Source organism: Saimiri boliviensis, chromosome 6 (genome assembly GCF_048565385.1).
Source record: "Saimiri boliviensis isolate mSaiBol1 chromosome 6, mSaiBol1.pri, whole genome shotgun sequence".
NCBI lineage: Eukaryota > Metazoa > Chordata > Mammalia > Primates > Cebidae > Saimiri > Saimiri boliviensis.
In genome coordinates this window covers 126,055,062-126,074,690 of record NC_133454.1, presented here as the reverse complement: position 1 = coordinate 126,074,690, position 19,629 = coordinate 126,055,062, and the positions used below count along the sequence as shown (strand labels likewise).

The 19,629-nt window shown below is 50.8% G+C and overlaps 2 protein-coding genes across 3 annotated transcripts; one reads left to right on the top strand and one right to left on the bottom strand.

Annotated features, from left to right (window-relative positions):
• Positions 1-1,201: 1,201 nt before the first annotated feature.
• On the bottom strand, positions 1,202-11,001 carry CCS (copper chaperone for superoxide dismutase). Of its 2 annotated transcripts, none has more exons than XM_074401739.1 (8): positions 10,871-11,001; positions 10,458-10,562; positions 9,377-9,514; positions 8,989-9,166; positions 8,136-8,196; positions 1,805-1,882; positions 1,629-1,732; positions 1,202-1,518 (listed from the first exon to the last, which is right to left on the bottom strand). In XM_074401739.1, the coding sequence occupies exons 2-8, from the start codon at positions 10,519-10,521 to the stop codon at positions 1,365-1,367; spliced, it is 777 nt and encodes a 258-aa protein (XP_074257840.1). In that variant the 5' UTR covers positions 10,522-10,562; positions 10,871-11,001; the 3' UTR covers positions 1,202-1,364. The 2 variants fall into 2 exon arrangements, with proteins under 2 accessions (XP_074257840.1, XP_003941272.1); XM_003941223.3 differs by having other exon boundaries at positions 10,458-10,530; positions 10,871-10,991.
• A 150-nt stretch (positions 11,002-11,151) lies between these two features.
• CCDC87 (coiled-coil domain containing 87) lies at positions 11,152-13,959 on the top strand. The gene is given in 2 exon segments (XM_003945202.4): positions 11,152-13,650; positions 13,652-13,959. Coding segments are annotated over 2 exon segments (2,550 nt in total). The 3' UTR covers positions 13,703-13,959.
• Positions 13,960-19,629: the final 5,670 nt, after the last annotated feature.

Genomic DNA, 19,629 nt, shown 5'->3' with positions numbered 1-19,629 from the left:
AAAGAAATCAAGTCAGGTGTTTGTTTGGTTTTGTTTTTGAGACGGAGTTGAGCTCTGTCGCCCAGGTTGGAGTACAGCGGTGCAATCACAGCTCACTGCAGCCTTGACCTCCCAGGCTCAAGTGAGCCTCCCACCTCAGCCTCCCAAGAAGCCAGGATCACAAGCATGCACCACCACACCCAGCTAATTAAAAAATTATTATTATTATTTTTTTTTTTTTTTTTGAGACGGAGTTTCGCTCTTGTTACCCAGGCTGGAGTGCAATGGCGTGATCTCGGCTCACCGCAACCTCCGCCTCCCGAGTTCAGGCAATTCTCCTGCCTCAGCCTCCTGAGTAGCTGGGATTACAGGCACGCGCCACCATGCCCAGCTAATTTTTTTTGGTATTTTTAGTAGAGACGGGGTTTCACCGTGTTGACCAGGATGGTCTCGATCTCTCGACCTTGTGATCCACCCGCCTCGGCCTCCCAAAGTGCTGGGATTACAGGCTTGAGCCACCGCGCCCGGCCTAAAAAATTATTTTTGTAGAGACGAGGTCTTACTCTGTTGCCCCAGCTGGTCTCAAACTCCTGGGCTCAAGGGATCCTTCTGCCTTGGCCTTCTGAAATGCTGGGATTACAGGTGTAAGCCCGGCCTCAAACCAGATTATTTTAACAGGGTGATGCATTAGGAGGATACAGAAGCATCTCTTTATACTTGGGGCAGGAGGCAGCCGACCTCAGGAAAGGCCCAGAGGAGGGACTCCAGAGTGACTGGGATTCTCCAGCAACTCTTAGGTTCTTCCTGCCTCATTTTTCCTCCTTAGCTGACTGGCTTTTTCTGATACTCAGTCAGTAAGGCAGGGAGAAGAGGGCCACCCAAAGTTCCCATATTCCCATGTTATGGGTCCAACCATAGGAAGAAACTAAAGCTGGATCTGCTCTGATTTCTCAGGAAAAGCATGAGCCACCACAGGTCAGGAGTCCATTCCGGTTCCAATTAGCCATAGTGAGGGGAGAGGGCAGGCCATAAACACAAATTTGACTGTGGTGGCTCTTCATGACGGCTTCAAGGAGGAAGATGGGGACTTCAGTGTGTGTATGGGCTTGAATTCAGGTTTTTTTGGCTCCAGTGCTAAGGGCTGGCCCTGATGCAAAGGGCAGAGGCAGAGCTGTGTTCACCAAGCCCATACAGGACGTGGAGACAAGCACAAAACACCAAGTTCCATATGAAAACGAAACTTTCATTTGCCAAGGGAAAAAGCAGTAGCTCCTGCCTCGTACTGAGCTCTCCAAAGAACAGGCAGGCAAGGTCCCTCTGGCCCCGTCTGGAAGTGGAAAGTGCTTGCCCTGGAGGACATCAACAGAGCCAAGGTGAGGCCCTGCTCAAAGGTGAGCAGGGGTCTGGGCTGATTCCTTTCGGCCCTTGCCAGCGATGGGCCGGTCTCGCTCCTCCCAGATGGTGAGGCCATCGCAGGAGCAGATCTGCTTGGGGTTCTGGAAGAGGCCAGCGGAGCGTGCGATGATGCCACAGGCCAACCTGCAGAAGAATGTGTGTTTAGGAGTGGGTACTTGTTTATACCTCCACTCCTGGGCTCCTCATGTACCATCTGCAGAGCATAGCCTCCTGCAGGGGCTGACACCACTCACCTCTCCCCAGAGTTTCCTGTGATCTTGGATAAAGGATGGCCTCCGCGGCCCAGGTCATCTTCTCCCTCATCAATAATCAGGCTGCGGCCAATCACATCCCACACCTTTCAGGGGAGACGACAGCCTCAGACAATGGACCCTGTTAGGAAGGGTGCCCACCTTCTTTTCCACCTTACCTTCAGCTGTTCATCCTCCATCCTGAAGATGGCACGGCCATCAGCATCAGCGCAGACATTGCCCAGGTCTCCGCGGTGCTGGAATGAGACCCAGTGTGTGTACAGGGGGTGTGTGCCATGTGGTGCCAAGCTGCTATCTTCTGACTTCCTGATTCCAATGCCTCTTCCTGCTTCCCCAAAATACCCATTTCCTCCTGTGGGTACCAGTCTGGTAGAATCTGAGCTCTCCAAGGACTGGGCAGGCAAGGTCCCCCTTGGCCCTTTCTCGAAGTAGAAAGTGGTCACTCTCTCCCTGGAACTGAAATCCTGGGCAGACTGACAGTGGGCTGAAAAGAGCTGGTGAAAGATTCCCCTGCCTGTGCAGTCATCCCGTTGGACCAGACTGTTTTTCCCATGAGGGCATCGTCCAGCTCTGCTTCTCAGCCTCTAGTTAGCCCAGTTCTCCAACTTCCTGATGGCTCTGTGAGCCCTTGGCTATCTTTAATTCCCATGGGGTAAGTTGGCCAAGCTTGGCTTCCCTGACGATATAGCCTATGTCATTTCTCTGACTCCCAGATTCCAGCAACAGAAAGAAACGCAAGGGGCAAAGGGCCTGTCCTGGCCCCTAGAAGCTGGCTCTGCCCTCCTTCGCCCTTGAAGGTAATAAAAATTGTCATAACACACCAATGAGCACCTCCTAGGTCAGGCACACTCTACCAGGAATGGCAGGAGTATGCAGGGTCACCATCCTCAAGGGACCCAGAACAGATACAGAACAAATTAGGCGTCATGAGACATAGGGTGAATACAACAGTTGATGTGTTTTGGAGTGACAAGGCCTTACTGGTGAGCCATAGAAACCCGCATCTGTGTCCTCAACCTGACATTTAGGGCAGAAACAAGTGTCTGTGCCAATGTGGGTAGGCTCTCGTGACCTTGCTGCTGAGTAACCAGGCATCTCACTGTGCCACGAACTGAAGGGCAGGAAGAAGCGGCAGTTCTCCTTTATCTCGTTTTCCAGAGGGACATCTGCTGCCTGCCCCTGGTACTTTTTGTTACGCCCTGTGTTGGGGACTTGAATAGTAGAAAGATCAAGGAGGGGGAGGTGATACAGAGCCCTGAAGAGTGACTTTTTGTTTTTTTGTTTTGATATGGAATCTCACTGCGATGCCCAGGCTGGAGTGCAATGAATGGTGCGATTTTGGCTCATGCAACCTCTGCTTCCTGGGTTCAAGCAATTCTCCTGCATCAGCCTCCTGAGTAGCTGGGATTATGGGATTACAGGCATGTGCTCCACCATGCCCAGCTAGTTTTCGTATTTGTTTTTTATTTTTTTATTTTTTTGAAACAGAATCTTACTCTGTTGCCCAGGCTGGAGTTCAGTGGCGTGATCTGGGCTCACTGCAATCTCCACCTCCCAGGTTCAAGCGATTCTCCTGTCTCAGCCTTCTGAGTAGCTGGGACTACAGATGCATGCCATCACACCCAGCTAACTTTTCTATTTTTTTTTTGAGACGGAGTTTCGCTCTTGTTACCCAGGTTGGAGTGCAATGGCGCGATCTCGGCTCACCACAACCTCCGCCTCCTGGGTTCAGGCAATTCTCCTGCCTCAGCCTCCTGAGTAGCTGGGATTACAGGCACGCCCCACCATGCCCAGCTAATTTTTTGTAATTTTAGTAGAGACGGGGTTTCACCATGTTGACCAGGATGGTCTGGATCTCTTGACCTTGTGATCCGCCTGCCTCGGCCTCCCAAAGTGCTGGGATTACAGGCTTGAGCCACCGCGCCCGGCAACTTTTGTATTTTTAATAGAGACAAAGTTTCACCATGTTGGTCAGGCTGATCTGGAACTTTTGACCTCATGTGACCCACCCACCTTGGCCTCCCAAAGTGCTGGGATTTTTATTTTTTATTTTTTTAATTTTTTTTTTTTTTGAGACGGAGTTTCGCTCTTGTTACCCAGGCTGGAGTGCAATGGCGCGATCTCGGCTCACCGCAACCTCTGCCTCCTGGGTTCAAGCAATTCTCCTGCCTCAGCCTCCTGAGTAGCTGGGATTAAAGGCACATGCCACCATGCCCAGCTAATTTTTTGTATTTTTTTTTTTTAGTAGAGATGGGGTTTCACCACATTGACCAGGACGGTCTCGATCTCTCGACCTCGTGATCCACCCGCCTCGGCCTCGCAAAGTGCTGGGATTACAGGCTTGAGCCACCGCACCCGGCCAATTTTTGTATTTTTAGTAGAGACAGGGTTTTACCATATTGGCTGGTCTCGAACTCGTGACAAGTGATCCACCTGCCTCGGCCTCCCAAAGTGCTGGGATTACAGGCATGAGCTACCATGCGTGGCCTGAGGAGTGTTTTGGGGACTGGGCAAAGTGGGCGGCCTGCACAGTGTGGCTAGAGGCATGACCCAGCAGCGGGTGAAGGAAAGGCAGCCTTTCCAGGATCTTCCCTCAGCACACAGGCAGGGGCAATAGGCCGAGGGTGGGGGTGGGGCATTGAATGTCCACACCAAGAAGCTAGGCCCAGCTTGTACTCTCAGGCACTGGGAGCCAAGATAGGTTTCAGGTAAGGGCATGGCCTGGTTACTCCAGGCCTCAGGAAAATCTCTCTAGTACAGTCTACGAAAAGAAAAGACTAGAGCCAGGTTAGAACAGAAGGAAGCTTAGAGATCACTTAGGAGATGTGTGGCCGGGCGTGGTAGCTCACGCCTATAATCCTAGCACTTTGGGCCGGGCGCGGTGGCTCAAGCCTGTAATCCCAGCACTTTGGGAGGCCGAGGCGGGTGGATCACGAGGTCGAGAGATCGAGACCATCCTGGTCAACATGGTGAAACCCCGTCTCTACTAAAAACACAAAAAAGTAGCTGGGCATGGTGGCGCTTGCCTGTAATCCCAGCTAGTCAGGAGGCTGAGGCAGGAGAATTGCCTGAACCCAGGAGGCGGAGGTTGCGGTGAGCCGAGATCGTGCCATTGCACTCCAGCCTGGGTAACAAGAGCGAAACTCCGTCTCAAAAAAAAAAAAAAAAAAAAAAAAAGAGATCGAGACCATCCTGGTCAACATGGTGAAACCCCGTCTCTACTAAAAATACAAAAAAATAGCTGGGCATGGTGGCACGTGCCTGTAATCCCAGCTACTCGGGAGGCTGAGGCAGGAGAATTGCTTGAACCCAGGAGGAGGAGGTTGCGGTGAGCGGAGAGCGTGCCATTGCACTCCAGCCTAGGTAACAAAAGTGAAACTCCGTCTCAAAAAAAAAAAAAAAAAAAATCCTAGCACTTTGGAGGCCAAGGTGGGCAGATCACCTGAGGTCGGGAGTTCAAGACCCGCCTGACCAACATGGTGAAACCCCGTCTTAAAAAATAAAAATAAAAAGAAAAAAGAAAGGAGATGTGCAAGGGACAACCAAGATTGGATATAAATTCCCAGATGGAATTCTCTTCCATCTGGGAAAAGCAGATGCTGAAACCCAACAGTAACTTGCCAGTCACTGTGGCCTTGGCCGCTCAGCTCCTGCTCAGTTCTTCCCATCTATATTAAGGGGTTGGGTGAGGTACAGCTACTGATGCCAGCCCCTTCTGATTTGCTGCCCCACCTGGGGCCCAGGAAGAAAACACAGGTCACAAGGCAGTCTCCTGCCCTTCAGAAACACTCACTGCCTGCCAATCCATGCCTCCAGGGCTTTGCCTGGGCAGTTTCTTTTGCTGGGCCTGTCATTCCCACTCTCAGCCTCTCCACCTGCCTACTTCCTGCCCGTCATCTTTCAAGGCTGCAGGAGGTGAAAGGCCTCTATGATGCACGTCCCTTTGTGTGGGCTGGACCTAGTGTTACTTCTAAGATTAGGTTACAAAAAGAATGTGGCTTGAGTCTTGGATGCCCTTTCTCTCTCTCTCTCTCTCTCTCTCTCTCTCTCATTCACCCTGAGGGAAGCCACCTGCTGTGTTGTAAGCTGCCCTAGGGAGAGACCCACTTGGCAAAGAACTGATGTCTCTGGCGAACAGCCAGGGAGGACCCAGGGCCTGCCAACAGCAACATGAACAAACTTGGAAGTAGATTCTCCCCACCTGGAGCCCTGAGATGACTGCAGCCCCGAGAGAGACCCTGAGCTACAGGCACCCAGCTAAGTCACATACAAATTCCTGCCCCAGAGACAGTAAATGTTTGTTTGTTTTTCTCTGCATCCCGCCCCATAATGTTTGTTGTTTTAAACTCCTAACTTTGGAAATCATTTGGTTTGCAGCAGCAGATTACTAATTCACTGAGCATAAGCATGGCACTATGCAATGGACTCTATAGAAATGCCTCTCCACGGAGGTTGCGGTGAGCCGAGATCGCGCCATTGCACTCTAGCCTGGGTAACAAGAGTGAAACTCCGTCTCAAAAAAAAAAAAAAAAAAAAAAAAAAGAAATGCCTCTCCAATTTCCCAGGGCAGGGAGCAAAATCTTTTGACCATTAGAAATGTGACAGAGTAGCTGGGCGCGGTGGCTCAAGCCTGTAATCCCAGCACTTTGGGAGGCCGAGGCGGGTGGATCACAAGGTCAAGAGATCGAGACCATCCTGGTCAACGTGGTGAAACCCCGTCTCTACTAAAAATACAAAAAATTAGCTGGGCATGGTGGCGCGTGCCTGTAGTCCCAGCTACTCAGGAGGCTGAGGCAGGAGAATTGCTTGAACCCAGGAGGCGGAGGTTGCGGTGAGCCGAGATTGCGCCATTGCACTCCAGCCTGGGTAACAAGAGCGACACTCTGTCTCAAAAAAAAAAAAAAAAGAAAGAAATGTGACAGAGTGTCTGAGTGTGGTGGCTCACACCTGTAATCCCAACACTTTGGGAGGCCAAGGCAGGTGGATCACTTGAGGTCAGGAGTTCAAGATCATGCCTGTAATCCTAACATTTTTGGAGGCCGAGGTAGGAGGACCACTTGCGCCCAGCAGTTTGAGACTAGCCTGAGGAATACAGTGAGACCCTATTTCTACCCAAAAAAAAAAAAAAAAAAAAAGTTAGCTGGACATGGTGGTATATGCTTGAGGTCCCAGCTATCAGGGAGATGAGGTAGGAGGATTGCTTGAATCCATGAGTTCAAGACTGTAGTGAGCCATGATCACACCACTGTACTGCAGCATGGGAAACAGAGTGAGACCCTGTCTCAAAAAAGAAAAGAAAGAAAAGGAAGGAAGGAAGGAAAAGGAAGAAAGAGAAGAAAGGAAAAGCATGATAGGTGACAGAACTGTCAAAAGTCCAAAAAATCAGTTACATGCATTAAGAAACACGTATCATGGTTTCATTTGTTTTGTGGCACAAAGCTGCAGACCCATCAAGATAGAAAATAGCACGGTCACAGCCAGGCGCAGTGACTCATGCCTGTAATACCAGCACTTTGGGAGGCCAAGGCAGGTGGATCACTTGAAGTCAGGAGTTTGAAACCAGCCTGACCAACATAGCAAAATCCTTTCTCTACCAAAAATAAAAAAAATTAGCTGGGTGTGGTAGGCATCTGTAATCCCAGCTACTCGGGAGGATAAGGCAGGAAAATTGCTTGAATCAGGGAGGTGGAGCCTGTAGTGAGTGGAGATCGTGCCACTGCACTCCAGCTGTGGTGACAAGAACAAAACTCCATCTCAAAAAAAGAAAGAAAGAAAGAAAGAAAATAGCACAGTCAGAGCCAGGCACAGTGGCTCATTCCTGTAATCCCAGCACTTTGGGAGGCCGAGGTGGGCGGATCACTTGAGGTCAGGCAGTCAAGACTGTCTGGCCAACATGGAGAAACCCTGTCTCTACTAAAAATACAAAATTAGCTGGGCACTGTGGCACATGCCTGTAATCCCAGCTACTTGGGAGGCTGAGGCAGAATTGCTTGAAACCGGGAAGCGGAGGTTGTGGTGAGCCTCGATCTCGCCATTGCACTCCAGCCTGGGCAACAAGAGAGAAACTCCGTCTCAAAAAAAAAAAAAAAAAAAAAAAAAAAAAAATGGCTGGGTGCAGTGGCTCACACCTGTAATTCCAGCACTTTGGGAGGCCAAGGCAGGTGGATCACAGGTCAGGAGATCAAGACCATCCTGGCCAACATGGTGAAACCCTGTCTCTACTAAAAATGCAAAAATTAGCTGAGCGTGGTGGTGGATGCCTGTAATCCCAGCTACTCGGGAGGCTGAGGCAGAAGAATCCCTTGAATCCGGGAGGCAGAGGTTGCAGTGAGCTGAGATTGCACCACTGCACTCCAGCCTGGCAACAAAGTGAGACTCCATTTCAAAAAACAAAATAAAAATAAAAATCCCAAGAACTGCCTGCCCTGCCTCTGTGACCTTGGGTTCTCTCTGAGCCCAACCCAAGCCCAAATCCAGACAGACACTTACCCGGTCAGAGTCCTGGGGGCCCCCATGAGATGTTCCATCAGGGTTAAAGTGGTCCCCACAGCTAAGAAAGGAAACAGGTGGTCAGGAAAGCAGGTCACAGGCCAGGTGTCCTACCCTCTCATCTATCTGTATTTGCTTCATCCATTCATTCAACAAGCTGGCCTACTCTGTGCTGGGCTTTGGGCAGAGGGCACCAAAAAGAATCAGACACGGTACCTGTCCTCAATAAGCTTCAGGGGAGTCACAGATGAGTAAACAACTAGTTATATCACAGCATGACAAACACCATGGCATGGGGACCCTTCCTTTCCTGTGTCCAGGAGTTCCCTTCCATCTAAAATGCAGTAAGGTGGTTACAAGCAAAACTTCAAGTTCAGATCTTTTTTTTTCTTAGATGGAATTTTGCACAGTGGTGCAATCTTGACTCACCACAACCTCTGCCTCCTGAGTTCAAGCAATTGTATTGCCTCAGCCTCCTGAGTACCTGGGATTATAGCCATGTGCCACAGTGCCCAGCTAATTTTTTTGTATTTTTAGTAGAGAAGCGGTTTCACCATGTTCGCCAGGCTGGTCTTGAACTCTTGACATCAGATGATCTGCCTGCCTCAGCCTCCTAAAGTGCTCGGATTACAGCCATGAGACACTGCACCCAGCCAAGGTCAGATCTTGACTCAAATCCCAACTCTACCTTTTACTTGCTCTGGACCTTTAGCAAGTCATTTAACCTCTTTGAGGCTCAGTTTCCACATTTGGAGGTTGTGCCTGTGTATATGTGCCTCACAGGGTATTCATGAAGGCCAAGTGTGAAAATGTGTAGCTGAGGATGCTACTGGGGAGACTTTAGACCACTCACCTGTTGCAGTTCTTTGTGAGGTCCCCATACTGATGGACATGGAGTCCATGCAGCCCAGGCTCCAGGCCGTCAATAGTTCCCTCGATGAGACAGCGCTCAGGGGTCAGCTGTAGGAAGCGCACCACCCCCTGCACGGTGCCAGGCCCCCCCAGGATGGCTACTGCTGCCCCCAGATTCTCTGCAAGGTATTAAAACACTTGGGCTGCCTTGCCACCTCACCCAGCACACCTCTTCAGCAGCTTGGGAAGGGCAGAGTCTCACATAATTTTCAGACCTTTCTCCAAGCCACTGCAACCCAGAGCCCGAGACTCCTATGGTTAGATTTGTACCAGCTCTGAGCCACCTCCCTCCCAGAGAGGCCAAGGCCAAAGCCATAGTGGTCACTCACGCAACTGGCTGCTGCCCATGCCCTTGAGTACTGCCTGCCGCCCCGTGCCTTCCAGGAGAGCCTGCACCTCCTGGCTGGGCAGAGTGGTGTGTACCAAAACCATCTGGTTCTCCAAGTGCACTTCCACATCCTGGACACCTGACGAGAGAGAGAGTGAAGAGGACAACAGAGACTGGCACCCACTGCTGGCAGCAGGGAACAAAGAAACAGACAGCGATTCCCCATCCCCATATCCACCAGCCTTCCCAAGGCCAGAGGCAAGCTACTGAGCTGGGCCTGGATGAACACTTAACAGAATCAAAGGAAGCCAGTCCCAGAGCCATGCTAGTGGCTCTACCTTTCCAGACATTTCTTTTTTTTTTTTTTTTTTTTTTTTTTGAGACGGAGTTTCACTCTTGTTACCCAGGCTGGAGTGCAATGGCGCGATCTCGGCTCACCGCAACCTCCGCCTCCTGGGTTCAGGCAATTCTCCTGCCTCAGCCTCCTGAGTAGCTGGGATTACAGGCACATGCCACCATGCCCAGCTAATTTTTTTTGTATTTTTAGTAGAGACGGGGTTTCACCATGTTGACCAGGTTGGTCTCGATCTCTCGACCTTGTGATCCACCCGCCTCGGCCTCCCAAAGTGCTGGGATTACAGGCTTGAGCCACCGCGCCCGGCCGCTTTCCAGACATTTCTAATTGTGCCAGGTCACCTTCAGACCAGCTGGCCTTTTAAGAACCACAAGCTACCCATGATGGCATAGGGCCAGCACTACTGTTTGCTTTATCAACATTATGGTGTTTCCCAAGCAGGAACTGCCTGTTTTCCAAGGAACTCCCTCAGTCTAACTCCTCAGTCTCCGGGGGCACAGGAGGTTCAGGACTGCAAGACAGGCAGTTAGAGCCTGTCACAGGGCAAGCTGGAGAGCTGTACTCTAGTCTCTGCCTCCAGGTCTGTGTGTGACTCAGAACATTCCTTCCACTCTCGGGGGTTCGGTTTCTACATCTGTAAAATGGGAGTAGGGTTCAACTAATAAATTCACCTGGTCCCTCCCAGAGCCCTCTTGACTGTCCGCAGAAAATTTTGCCCTGTTCTTACCTGCCACCCCTTGCAGGGACTTCCGAACTGCGTCCACACAGCTCTGACAGGTCATCTGCACCATGAACTCCAACTGCAAGGGCAGCACGGACCAACCGACGATCACTGGGGAAGCGCCTTGGTATGACTTTGTTTCACCACCTACCCTATGAACACCCCTGGGCCTGGGCACAAACCCCACATAACCCTTCTTCAAGCACCTTCTTCATGATCACTCATGAGCATTCCAGGACCATGGTGTCACCTCCCCAACACTCACGCAGGCCCTCTGCTACCCTGGCACCCTAGTTTCACCCCGCGGCCCCAGGCCCCAACCCAGGTGCTCACTCCATCCCGTCTTCCCAAGGTAACAATCACCCCAGGGGCCTAGGCTCTCTGCTTGGCGAGGCTCCACAGGAAGCCTCGACCCTCACCGTGCAGAAGGTCCCCTGGGTCCCCGAGTCCGAAGCCATTCTGGACCCAGTCACCAGCTCGAGACGCACAGCGGCTCCGGCACAGGAGCGACAACTAGCGCTGTGACGCGGGGGCGGAGCCTCGAAAGCTACTCCTTAGCTCCGCCTCCTAGTGCGTGCGCGCGCCAAGCGCTGCCCCTGTCTGCCACAGGGTAGCGGCCGCGCAGGCGCACTCGGGTCCCCGGTTGCCTTAGTAACCACTCGGCTTCCGTTCACCCGTGGCTGCTGCCACTGGCGCTGAGATGGAGACCGCGAAGCCCGAGCATGAGCTCCAGCGGTTTTACCACCGACTGCTGCGTCCGTTGTCTCTCTTCCCCACTAAAGCGACGTCCCCAGAGCCTCAGAAGCGCCCTCGAGAGGAGGGCCGGATTCTGCAGTCCTTCCCTCTCGCGAAGCTGACCGTGGCGTCGCTATGCAGCCAGGTGGCCAAGCTGCTGGCCAGCAGCGGGATGTCAGCGCGAGTGCCTCCTGAAGCCCGACTACGTCTCATCAAGGTCATCCTGGATGAGCTGAAGTGCAGCTGGCGGGAGCCGCCCGCCGAAGTTAATCTCAGCCACAAGAACAACCTGAAGCTCCGGAAGCGTCTCGAGGCCTACGTGCTGCTGAGCAGCGAGCAGCTCTTCTTGCGCTACCTGCACCTGCTGGTGACCATGTCGACCTCCAGAGGGGTCTTCACTGAATCAGCCACCCTTACCCGCTTGGCCGCCAGCCTCGCCAGGGACTGCACACTCTTCCTCACTAGCCCCAACGTCTACCGTGGCCTACTCGCCGACTTCCAGGCCCTGCTGAAGGCAGAGCAGGCCTCTGGAGGTGTGGACAAGCTTCGCCCCGTCTGCCCCGCTGGGACTTTCAAGCTGTGTCCTATCCCCTGGCCTCACAGCACTGGCTTCGCCCAAGTGCAGTGCTCTAACCTCAACCTGAATTACCTCATCCAACTCAGTCGTCCACCAGAGTTTCTCAGTGAGCCAGGAAGGATGGATCCAGTGAAGGAATTGAAGTCCATCCCTCTGCTGAAGAGGAAAAAGCCTCTCCACTGGCTGCCCTCCTTAGGAAAGAAGAAAGAAATCGACATCAGTTCCTCACCAATAGTGTCGCTGCCCAGCTATCCTGTGGCTCCTACCAGCAGGGCTTCCCCCTCGCCTTTCTACTTCGAGCTCTGGAGAAGCCAATCCATGCCCTCCCTGCGTGAGGGCTGGAGACTGGCAGATGAGTTGGGCCTTCCTCCACTCCCATCTTGCCCCTTGACCCCACTGGTCTTGGCTACAGAGAGCAAACCAGAGCTGACTGGGTACATTGTGGCTGAGGATCTGAAGCAGTTGATAAAGAACATGAAATTGGAAGGGACTCACTACCCACCACTGGACTCAGGCCTGCCTCCTCTCCTGGGGGTTGTGACCCGTCCCCCAGCTGCAGGGCATCACTTGGAGGAGCTGGAGAAGATACTGAAGAATCTCCAGGAGGAAGAGACCTCTGGGCATTGGGACCCCCAGCCACCCAATTCCTTTCCACTTCACCCACAGCCAGTGACCGTTACTTTGAAGCTTAGAAAGGAGGTCGTGGTCCAGGTGGCTGCTGTACAGGTGTCAGATAGGAACTTTTTAGACTCTTTCCACGTTGAGGGGGCTGGAGCCCTATATAACCATCTGGTTGGTGAACTAGATCCTAAAGCCATTGAAAAAATGGATATTGATAACTTTGTTGGCAGTAGTACCAGGGAGGTCTATAAGGAGTTGATGAGCCGGGTCTCTGCTGACCACTTACATTTTGATCAAGGGCCCCTAGTTGAGCCTGCAGCAGATAAAGACTGGTCGACCTTCCTGTCCTCAGCCTTTCTACGTCAAGAAAACAAGTCTCGAATCATCAACCCTGAGCTGGTTGGACTTTACTCCCAAAGAGCAAACACTTTACAGTCCGATGCTGAGAAGATGTCCCCCTTCCCATCACCCCAAGCTACCAAAAGCTGGGAGAGGTGGTCAAACAAGCCCTCCTCGATGAACTGGTGGAAAACCACCTTGTCTGTGGATGACTACTTCAAGTACCTTACCAACCATGAAACAGATTTCCTTCATGTCATCTTTCAAATGTATGAAGAAGAGGTTCCTGGGGAGACTGTGGCCCCTGTCAGTGAGTCCCTAGAGATTCAGCACCCTCCCCCATTGCTAGAAGATGAAGAACCAGACTTTGTGCCAGGAGAGTGGGATTGGAACACTGTGCTAGAGCACAGGCTAGGAGCTGGGAAAACTCCCCACCTGGGAGAATCACACAAGATCCTGAGCCTGCAGAAGCGTCTGCAGCGACTGTGGTCTGTGCTTGAGGTCCCCGACAAAGACCGGGTGGACATGGCCATTAAGTACAGCTCCAAAGCCCGTCTGAGACAGCTGCCTTCATTGGTGAATGCTTGGGAGCAGGCCCTGAAGCCCATTCAGCTGCGGGAGGCATTGCTAGCGAGACTAGAATGGTTTGAGGGACAAGCTTCCAATCCCAACCGCTTCTTCAAAAAGACCAACTTGAGCTCCAGTCACTTCCTGGAGGAGAATCAGATCCGAAGCCATCTCCACAGGAAGCTCAACTTAATGGAGTCTTCTTTGGCTTCCCTCTTGGAGGAGATTGAGTCAATCTTCGGCGAGCCAGTGATCTTCAAGGGGCGGCGCTACCTGGACAAGATGAAGAGTGACAAAGTGGAGATGCTCTATTGGCTGCAGCAGCAGCGGCGGGTTCGCCATTTGGTGTGGGCTCTGAAGGCCCCCCCACCAGTCAGCCCTGTTCAAGAGCTCAGCAGCCAGCATTTGGTAGCTCCTAGAAATACCCATATTACCCCTTGACCAGGCAGGCCCAGTGCCCTCAAATGCCTCCCTTACCCCAAATGGCCAGCAGCTCATCTATACCTTTTTACTGCTTTGGAAGAAGAAATATTTGTCTATAACTGGGAGTGCAGATATGACACTTCCAACTATGAAGGGACTGGGACTAAAACTATTGTTGTCACAGTGAAATTCTCATAAAAGAATCCCCAAGCTTAGTAGTCCCATTATGTCAAGCATTGCACAATACCACCCAAATCTCTTACATCAAAAGAACTGAGGATCAGGCATGGTGGCTCATGCTTGTAATCCAAGCACTTTGAAGGCCAAGGCGGGCAGATCACCTGAGGTCGTGAGTTCAAGACCAGCCTGACCAACATGGTGAAACCCCATCTTTAAAATAAAATAAAATAGGGGCCGGGCGCGGTGGCTCAAGCCTGTAATCCCAGCACTTTGGGAGGCCGAGGCGGGTGGATCACAAGGTCAAGAGATCGAGACCATCCTGGTCAACATGGTGAAACCCCGTCTCTACTAAAAATACAAAAAAATTAGCTGGGCATGGTGGCATATGCCTGTAATCCAAGCTACTCAGGAGGCTGAGGAGGGAGAATTGCCTGAACCCAGGAGGCGGAGGTTGCGGTGAGCCGAGATTGCGCCATTGCACTCCAGCCTGGGTAACAAGAGCGAAACTCCGTCTAAAAAAAAAAAAATAAATAAATAAATAAAAATAAAAATAAAATAAAAAAACCTGAGACCTTGGAGTTCATTGTAGTGGGAAAGGTCAGACAGGCAAAGTTGATCTTTGGAACAACTCACTTTAGCATTCCTATCACACTACATTAAATTGTCACCACTTTTAGTTCTCACACACTATTAGGAAGCTGAAATTAATTAAAATGTTACCAGTTACAGCCGGGCGCGGTGGCTCAAGCCTGTAATCCCAGCACTTTGGGAGGCCGAGGCGGGTGGATCACGAGGTCAAGAGATCGAGACCATCCTGGTCAACATGGTGAAACCCCGTCTCTACTAAAAATACTAAAAATTAGCTGGGCATGGTGGTGCGTGCCTGTAATCCCAGCTACTCAGGAGGCTGAGGCAGGAGAATTGCCTGAACCCAGGAGGCGGAGGTTGCGGTGAGCCGAGATCGCGCCATTGCACTCCAGCCTGGGCAACAAGAGCGAAACTCCGTCTCAAAAAAAAAAAAAAAAAAAAATGTTACCAGTTACATGCATATGGTACAAAGTATACCAGGATATGTACTGAAAAGTAAATTTTCCCATACCTATCTCCAGTATCTCAGTTTCCTGTTGTGGGGATAAGTGTTAACAATTTGTTTTTTTTCTTTTTTTTTTGAGATGGAGTCTTACACACTGTCACATGGGCTGAGTGCAGTGATACAGTGGTGCAATCTTGGCTCACCGCAACCTCTGCCTCCCAGGTTCAAGCAATTCTCCTGCCTCAGACTCCTGAGTAGCTGCAATTACAGGTGCTTGCCACCACACCTGGCTAATTTTCTGTATTTTTAGTAGAGAAAGGGTTTCACTATGTTTGCCAGGCTGGTCTCAAATGCCTGACCTCGTGATCCACCCACCTCGGCCTCCCAAAGTGCTGGAATTACAGGCATGAGCCACCACACCCAGCCTACAAGTTTTTGTTTGTTTGTTTGTTTGTTTTGAGATGGAGTTTTGCTCTTGTTACCCAGGCTGTAGTGCAATGGCGCAATCTCGGCTCACTACAACCTCCGCCTCCTGGGTTCAGGCAATTCTCCTGTCTCAGCCTCCTGAGTAGCTGGGATTACAGGCACGTGCCACCCTGCCCAGCTAATGTTTTGTATTTTTAGTAGAGACGGGGTTTCACCATGTTGACCAGGATGGTCTCGATCTCTTGACCTCGTGATCCACCCGCCTCAGCTTCCCAAAGTGCTGGGATTACAGGCTTGAGCCACTGCGCCCGGCTGGTTTTTTTTTTTTTTTTAAGATGGGGTTTTACCATGTTGGTCAGGCTGGTCGTGAACTCCCGACCTCAGGTGATCCGCCCGCCTTGTCCTCCAAAGTGCTTGGATTACAGGCGTGAGCCACACTGCACCCGGCCGTACAATTTTTAAATTTAATTTTTTTTTTTTTTTTTTGAGACGGAGTTTCGCTTGTTACCCAGGCTGGAGTGCAATGGCGCGATCTCGGCTCACCGCAACCTCCGCCTCCTGAGTTTAGGCAATTCTCCTGCCTCAGCCTCCTGAGTAGCTGGGATTACAGGCACGCGCCACCATGCCCAGCTAATTTTTTTGGATTTTTTAGTAGAGACGGGGTTTCACCATGTTGACCAGGATGGTCTCCATCTCTTGACCTTGTGATCCACCCGCCTCGGCCTCTCAAAGTGCTAGGATTACAGGCTTGAGCCACCACACCCGGCCTAAATTTAATTTTTTTTTTTTTTTTTTGAGACGGAGTTTCGCCCTTGTTACCCAGGCTGGAGTGCAATGGCACGATCTCGGCTCACCGCAACCTCCGCCTCCTGGGCTCAGGCAATTCTCCTGCCTCAGCCTCCTGAGTAGCTGGGATTACAGGCACGTGCCACCATGCCCAGCTAATTTTTTGCACTTTTAGTAGAGACGGGGTTTCACCATGTTGACCAGGATGGTCTCGATCTCTTGACCTCGTGATCCACCCGCCTCGGCCTCCCAAAGTGCTGGGATTACAGGCTTGAGCCACCACGCCCGGTTAATTTTTATTTTTTGAGACAGAGTCTTACTCTGTCGCTCAGGCTGGAGTGCAGTGGCATGATCTCGGTTCACTGCAACCTCTGTCCCTCAGGTTCAAACCATTCTCTTGCCTCAGCCGTCTGAGTAGCTGGAATTACAGGTGCATGCCACCATGCTCAGCTAAATTTTGTATCTTTAGTAGAGACAGGGTTTCATCATATTGGCCAGGCCGGTCTCAAACTCCTGAGCTCTATCAATCAGCCTCAGCCTCCAAAAGTGCTGGGATTACGGGTGTGAGCCACAGCACCTGGCCTTTTTTTTTTTTTTTTCTGAGACGGAGTTTCACTCTTGTTACCCAGGCTGGAGTGCAATGGTGCGATCTCGACTCACTGCAACCTCCGCCTCCTGGGTTTGGGCAGTTCTCCTGCCTCAACCTCCTGAGTAGCTGGGATTACAGGCACGCGCCACCATGCCCAGCTAATGGTTTGTATTTTTTTTTTTTTTTAGTAGAGATGGGGTTTCACCATGTTGACCAGGATGGTCTCGATCTGTTGACCTCGTGATCCACCCGCCTCGGCCTCCCAAAGTGCTGGGATTACAGGTGTGAGTCACCGCGCCTGGCTAATTTTTTAAGTTTCTTTAAAAATTTATGTTTTTTAGGGCCGGGTGTGGTGGCTCACGCCTGTAATCCCAGCACTTTGGGAGGCTGAGGTGGGCAGATCACCTGAGGTTGGGAGTTCAAGACGAGCCTGACCAACATGGAGAAAACCGGCCTAAAAAAAAAAAAAATAATAAGGCCGGGCGCAGTGGCTCACACCTGTAATCCCAGCACTTTGGGAGGCCGAGGTGGGTGGATCACGAGGTCAAGAGATCGAGACCATCCTGGTCAACATGGTGAAACCCCGTCTCTACTAAAAATACAAAAATTAGCTGGGCATGGTGGCACGTGCCTGTAATCCCAGCTACTCAGGAGGCTGAGGCAGGAGAATTGCCTGAACCCAGGAGGCGGAGGTTGCGGTGAGCCAAGATGGCGCCATTGCACTCCAGCCTGGGTAACAAGAGTGAAACTCCGTCTCAAAAAAAAAAAAAAAAAAAAAAAAAACAGGCCGTGCGCGGTGGCTCAAGCTTGTAATCCCAGCACTTTGGGAGGCCGAGGCGGGTGGATCATGAGGTCGAGAGATCGAGACCATCCTGGTCAACATGGTGAAACCCCGTCTCTACTAAAAATACAAAAAATTAGCTGGGCATGGTGGCACGTGCCTGTAATCCCAGCTACTCAGGAGGCTGAGGCAGGAGAATTGCGTGAACCCAGGAGGCGGAGGTTGTGGTGAGCCGAGATTGCGCCATTGCACTCCAGCCTGGGTAACAAGAGCAAAACTCCATCTCAAAAACAAAACAAAACAAAACAAAACAAAACAAAAAAACATATGTATATATATATGGTTTTTTTTTGAGATAGGGTCTTGCTTTGTTGTCCAGGCTGGAGTGTGACCTTGGGTGGGGGATTTCATTTCCTTTTCATTCATTTATCCGTCATATATTTGATGTACATTGTCTATGAGTGTGGCACTGAGGAAGCAGCAATTAGGAAAGCTGAGAAATCTCTGCCCTCAAGGAGCAGATTCAGACAGAGCCAATAAACATACACAGTGGAAATAATGGGGGACAGAGGCATGGGGAGATGTGTGGATCACTCATGACCTGCAGCCTCAGAGACATTCCTTTCCTCCCATGAGAGTCTCAGCTGAGTATAGATTCTACCTAAGCCTAACCAAGCCCTGTAATCTGGACTTTGTGTTTCTCATCTCATTATAGTTTTATCCTATACTTACAAGACATCATCATGCTCACTTTACATATCAGAAATGCTCAGAGAAGCAGAGCAATTTGCTCAAAATCTTTTAGAGACCAGGTCTCTCTCTGTCAACGAGGCTGGAATGCAGTGGTGCGATCATAACTCTCTGGAGACTAGAATTCTTGAGCTCAAGTCATTCTCCCACTTTGGCCTCCCAAAGTGCTGGGATTACAGGTGTGAGCCACCACATTTGGCCTGCTCAGGTCTTACGGTTAATAAGTGAAACCAATTAGGCGTCTACAGGACAGAAGACTTTAATGGTGGGGGCAGAAGCTGGCAGTGGGCTCTATCAATAGGCATTGGTCAAAGGGCCATAACAGAAGGTGAGAGGAAACCAATGTTAGAAAGGATCTCCTGACCAGGCGTGGTGGCTCATGCCTGTAATCCCAACACTTTGGGAGACGGAGGCAGGTGGATCACCAGAATTCAGGAGTTCAAGACCAGCCTGGGCAACATGGCGAAACCCCATCTCTACTAAAAATATAAAAATTAGCTGGGCATGGTGGTGCACACCTGTAATCCTAGTTACTCAGAAGGTTGAGGCAGGAGAATCGCTTGAACCCAGGAGACAAAGGTTGCAGGGAGCCAAGATTGTGCCACTGCACTTCAGCCTGGGTGACAGAACAAGACTTTGTCTCAAAAAACAAAAAAGGATCGCTGGTGTCTTGCCTCCCTTCTTCCCATTATAGCAGAAAGACAGGATTTAAAGTCACCCAATCTCTACCATTTATTTATTTACTTATTGAGATGGAGTTTCAGTCTTGTTGCCCAGGCTGGAGTGCAAAGGCGTGATCTCGGCTCACTGCAACCTCCACCTCCCAGGTTCAAGTGATTCTCTTGCTTCAGCCTCTCGAGTAGCTGGGATTACAGGCCACCACAACTAGTTAATTTTTGTATTTTTAGTAGAGACGGGGTTTCACCATGTTGGCCAGGGTGGTCTCGATCTCTTGACCTCGTGATCTGCCCACCTCAGCCTCCCAAAGTGCTGGGATTACAGGTGTGAACTACCGCGCCCAGCCATTGTTGTTATTGATGTCGTTGTTGAGACTCCGTCTCAAAATAATAATAATTATAACCACGTCCACTAATATTTCAAAGGTTTTTCTCTATGCCAGGCCCTGGGCTGAGGGTTTTTCAGCCATTAACTCCTTTATTCTTCACAGCAACCTACAGAGGGACTAATGTTAGCCTCTGTTTTGTAGATGAGGAGATGAGGCCCCAAAGGCCAGGAGCCTCCCTGGCTCAAGGGGAGATGGCGTAGGGCAGGGGAACGACATAGGCCTTTGGGGTAGACTTGCCATAGACCTAAGACATTTCTTTTTTTTTTTTTTTTTTTTTTTTTTGAGACGGAGTTTCCCTCTTGTTA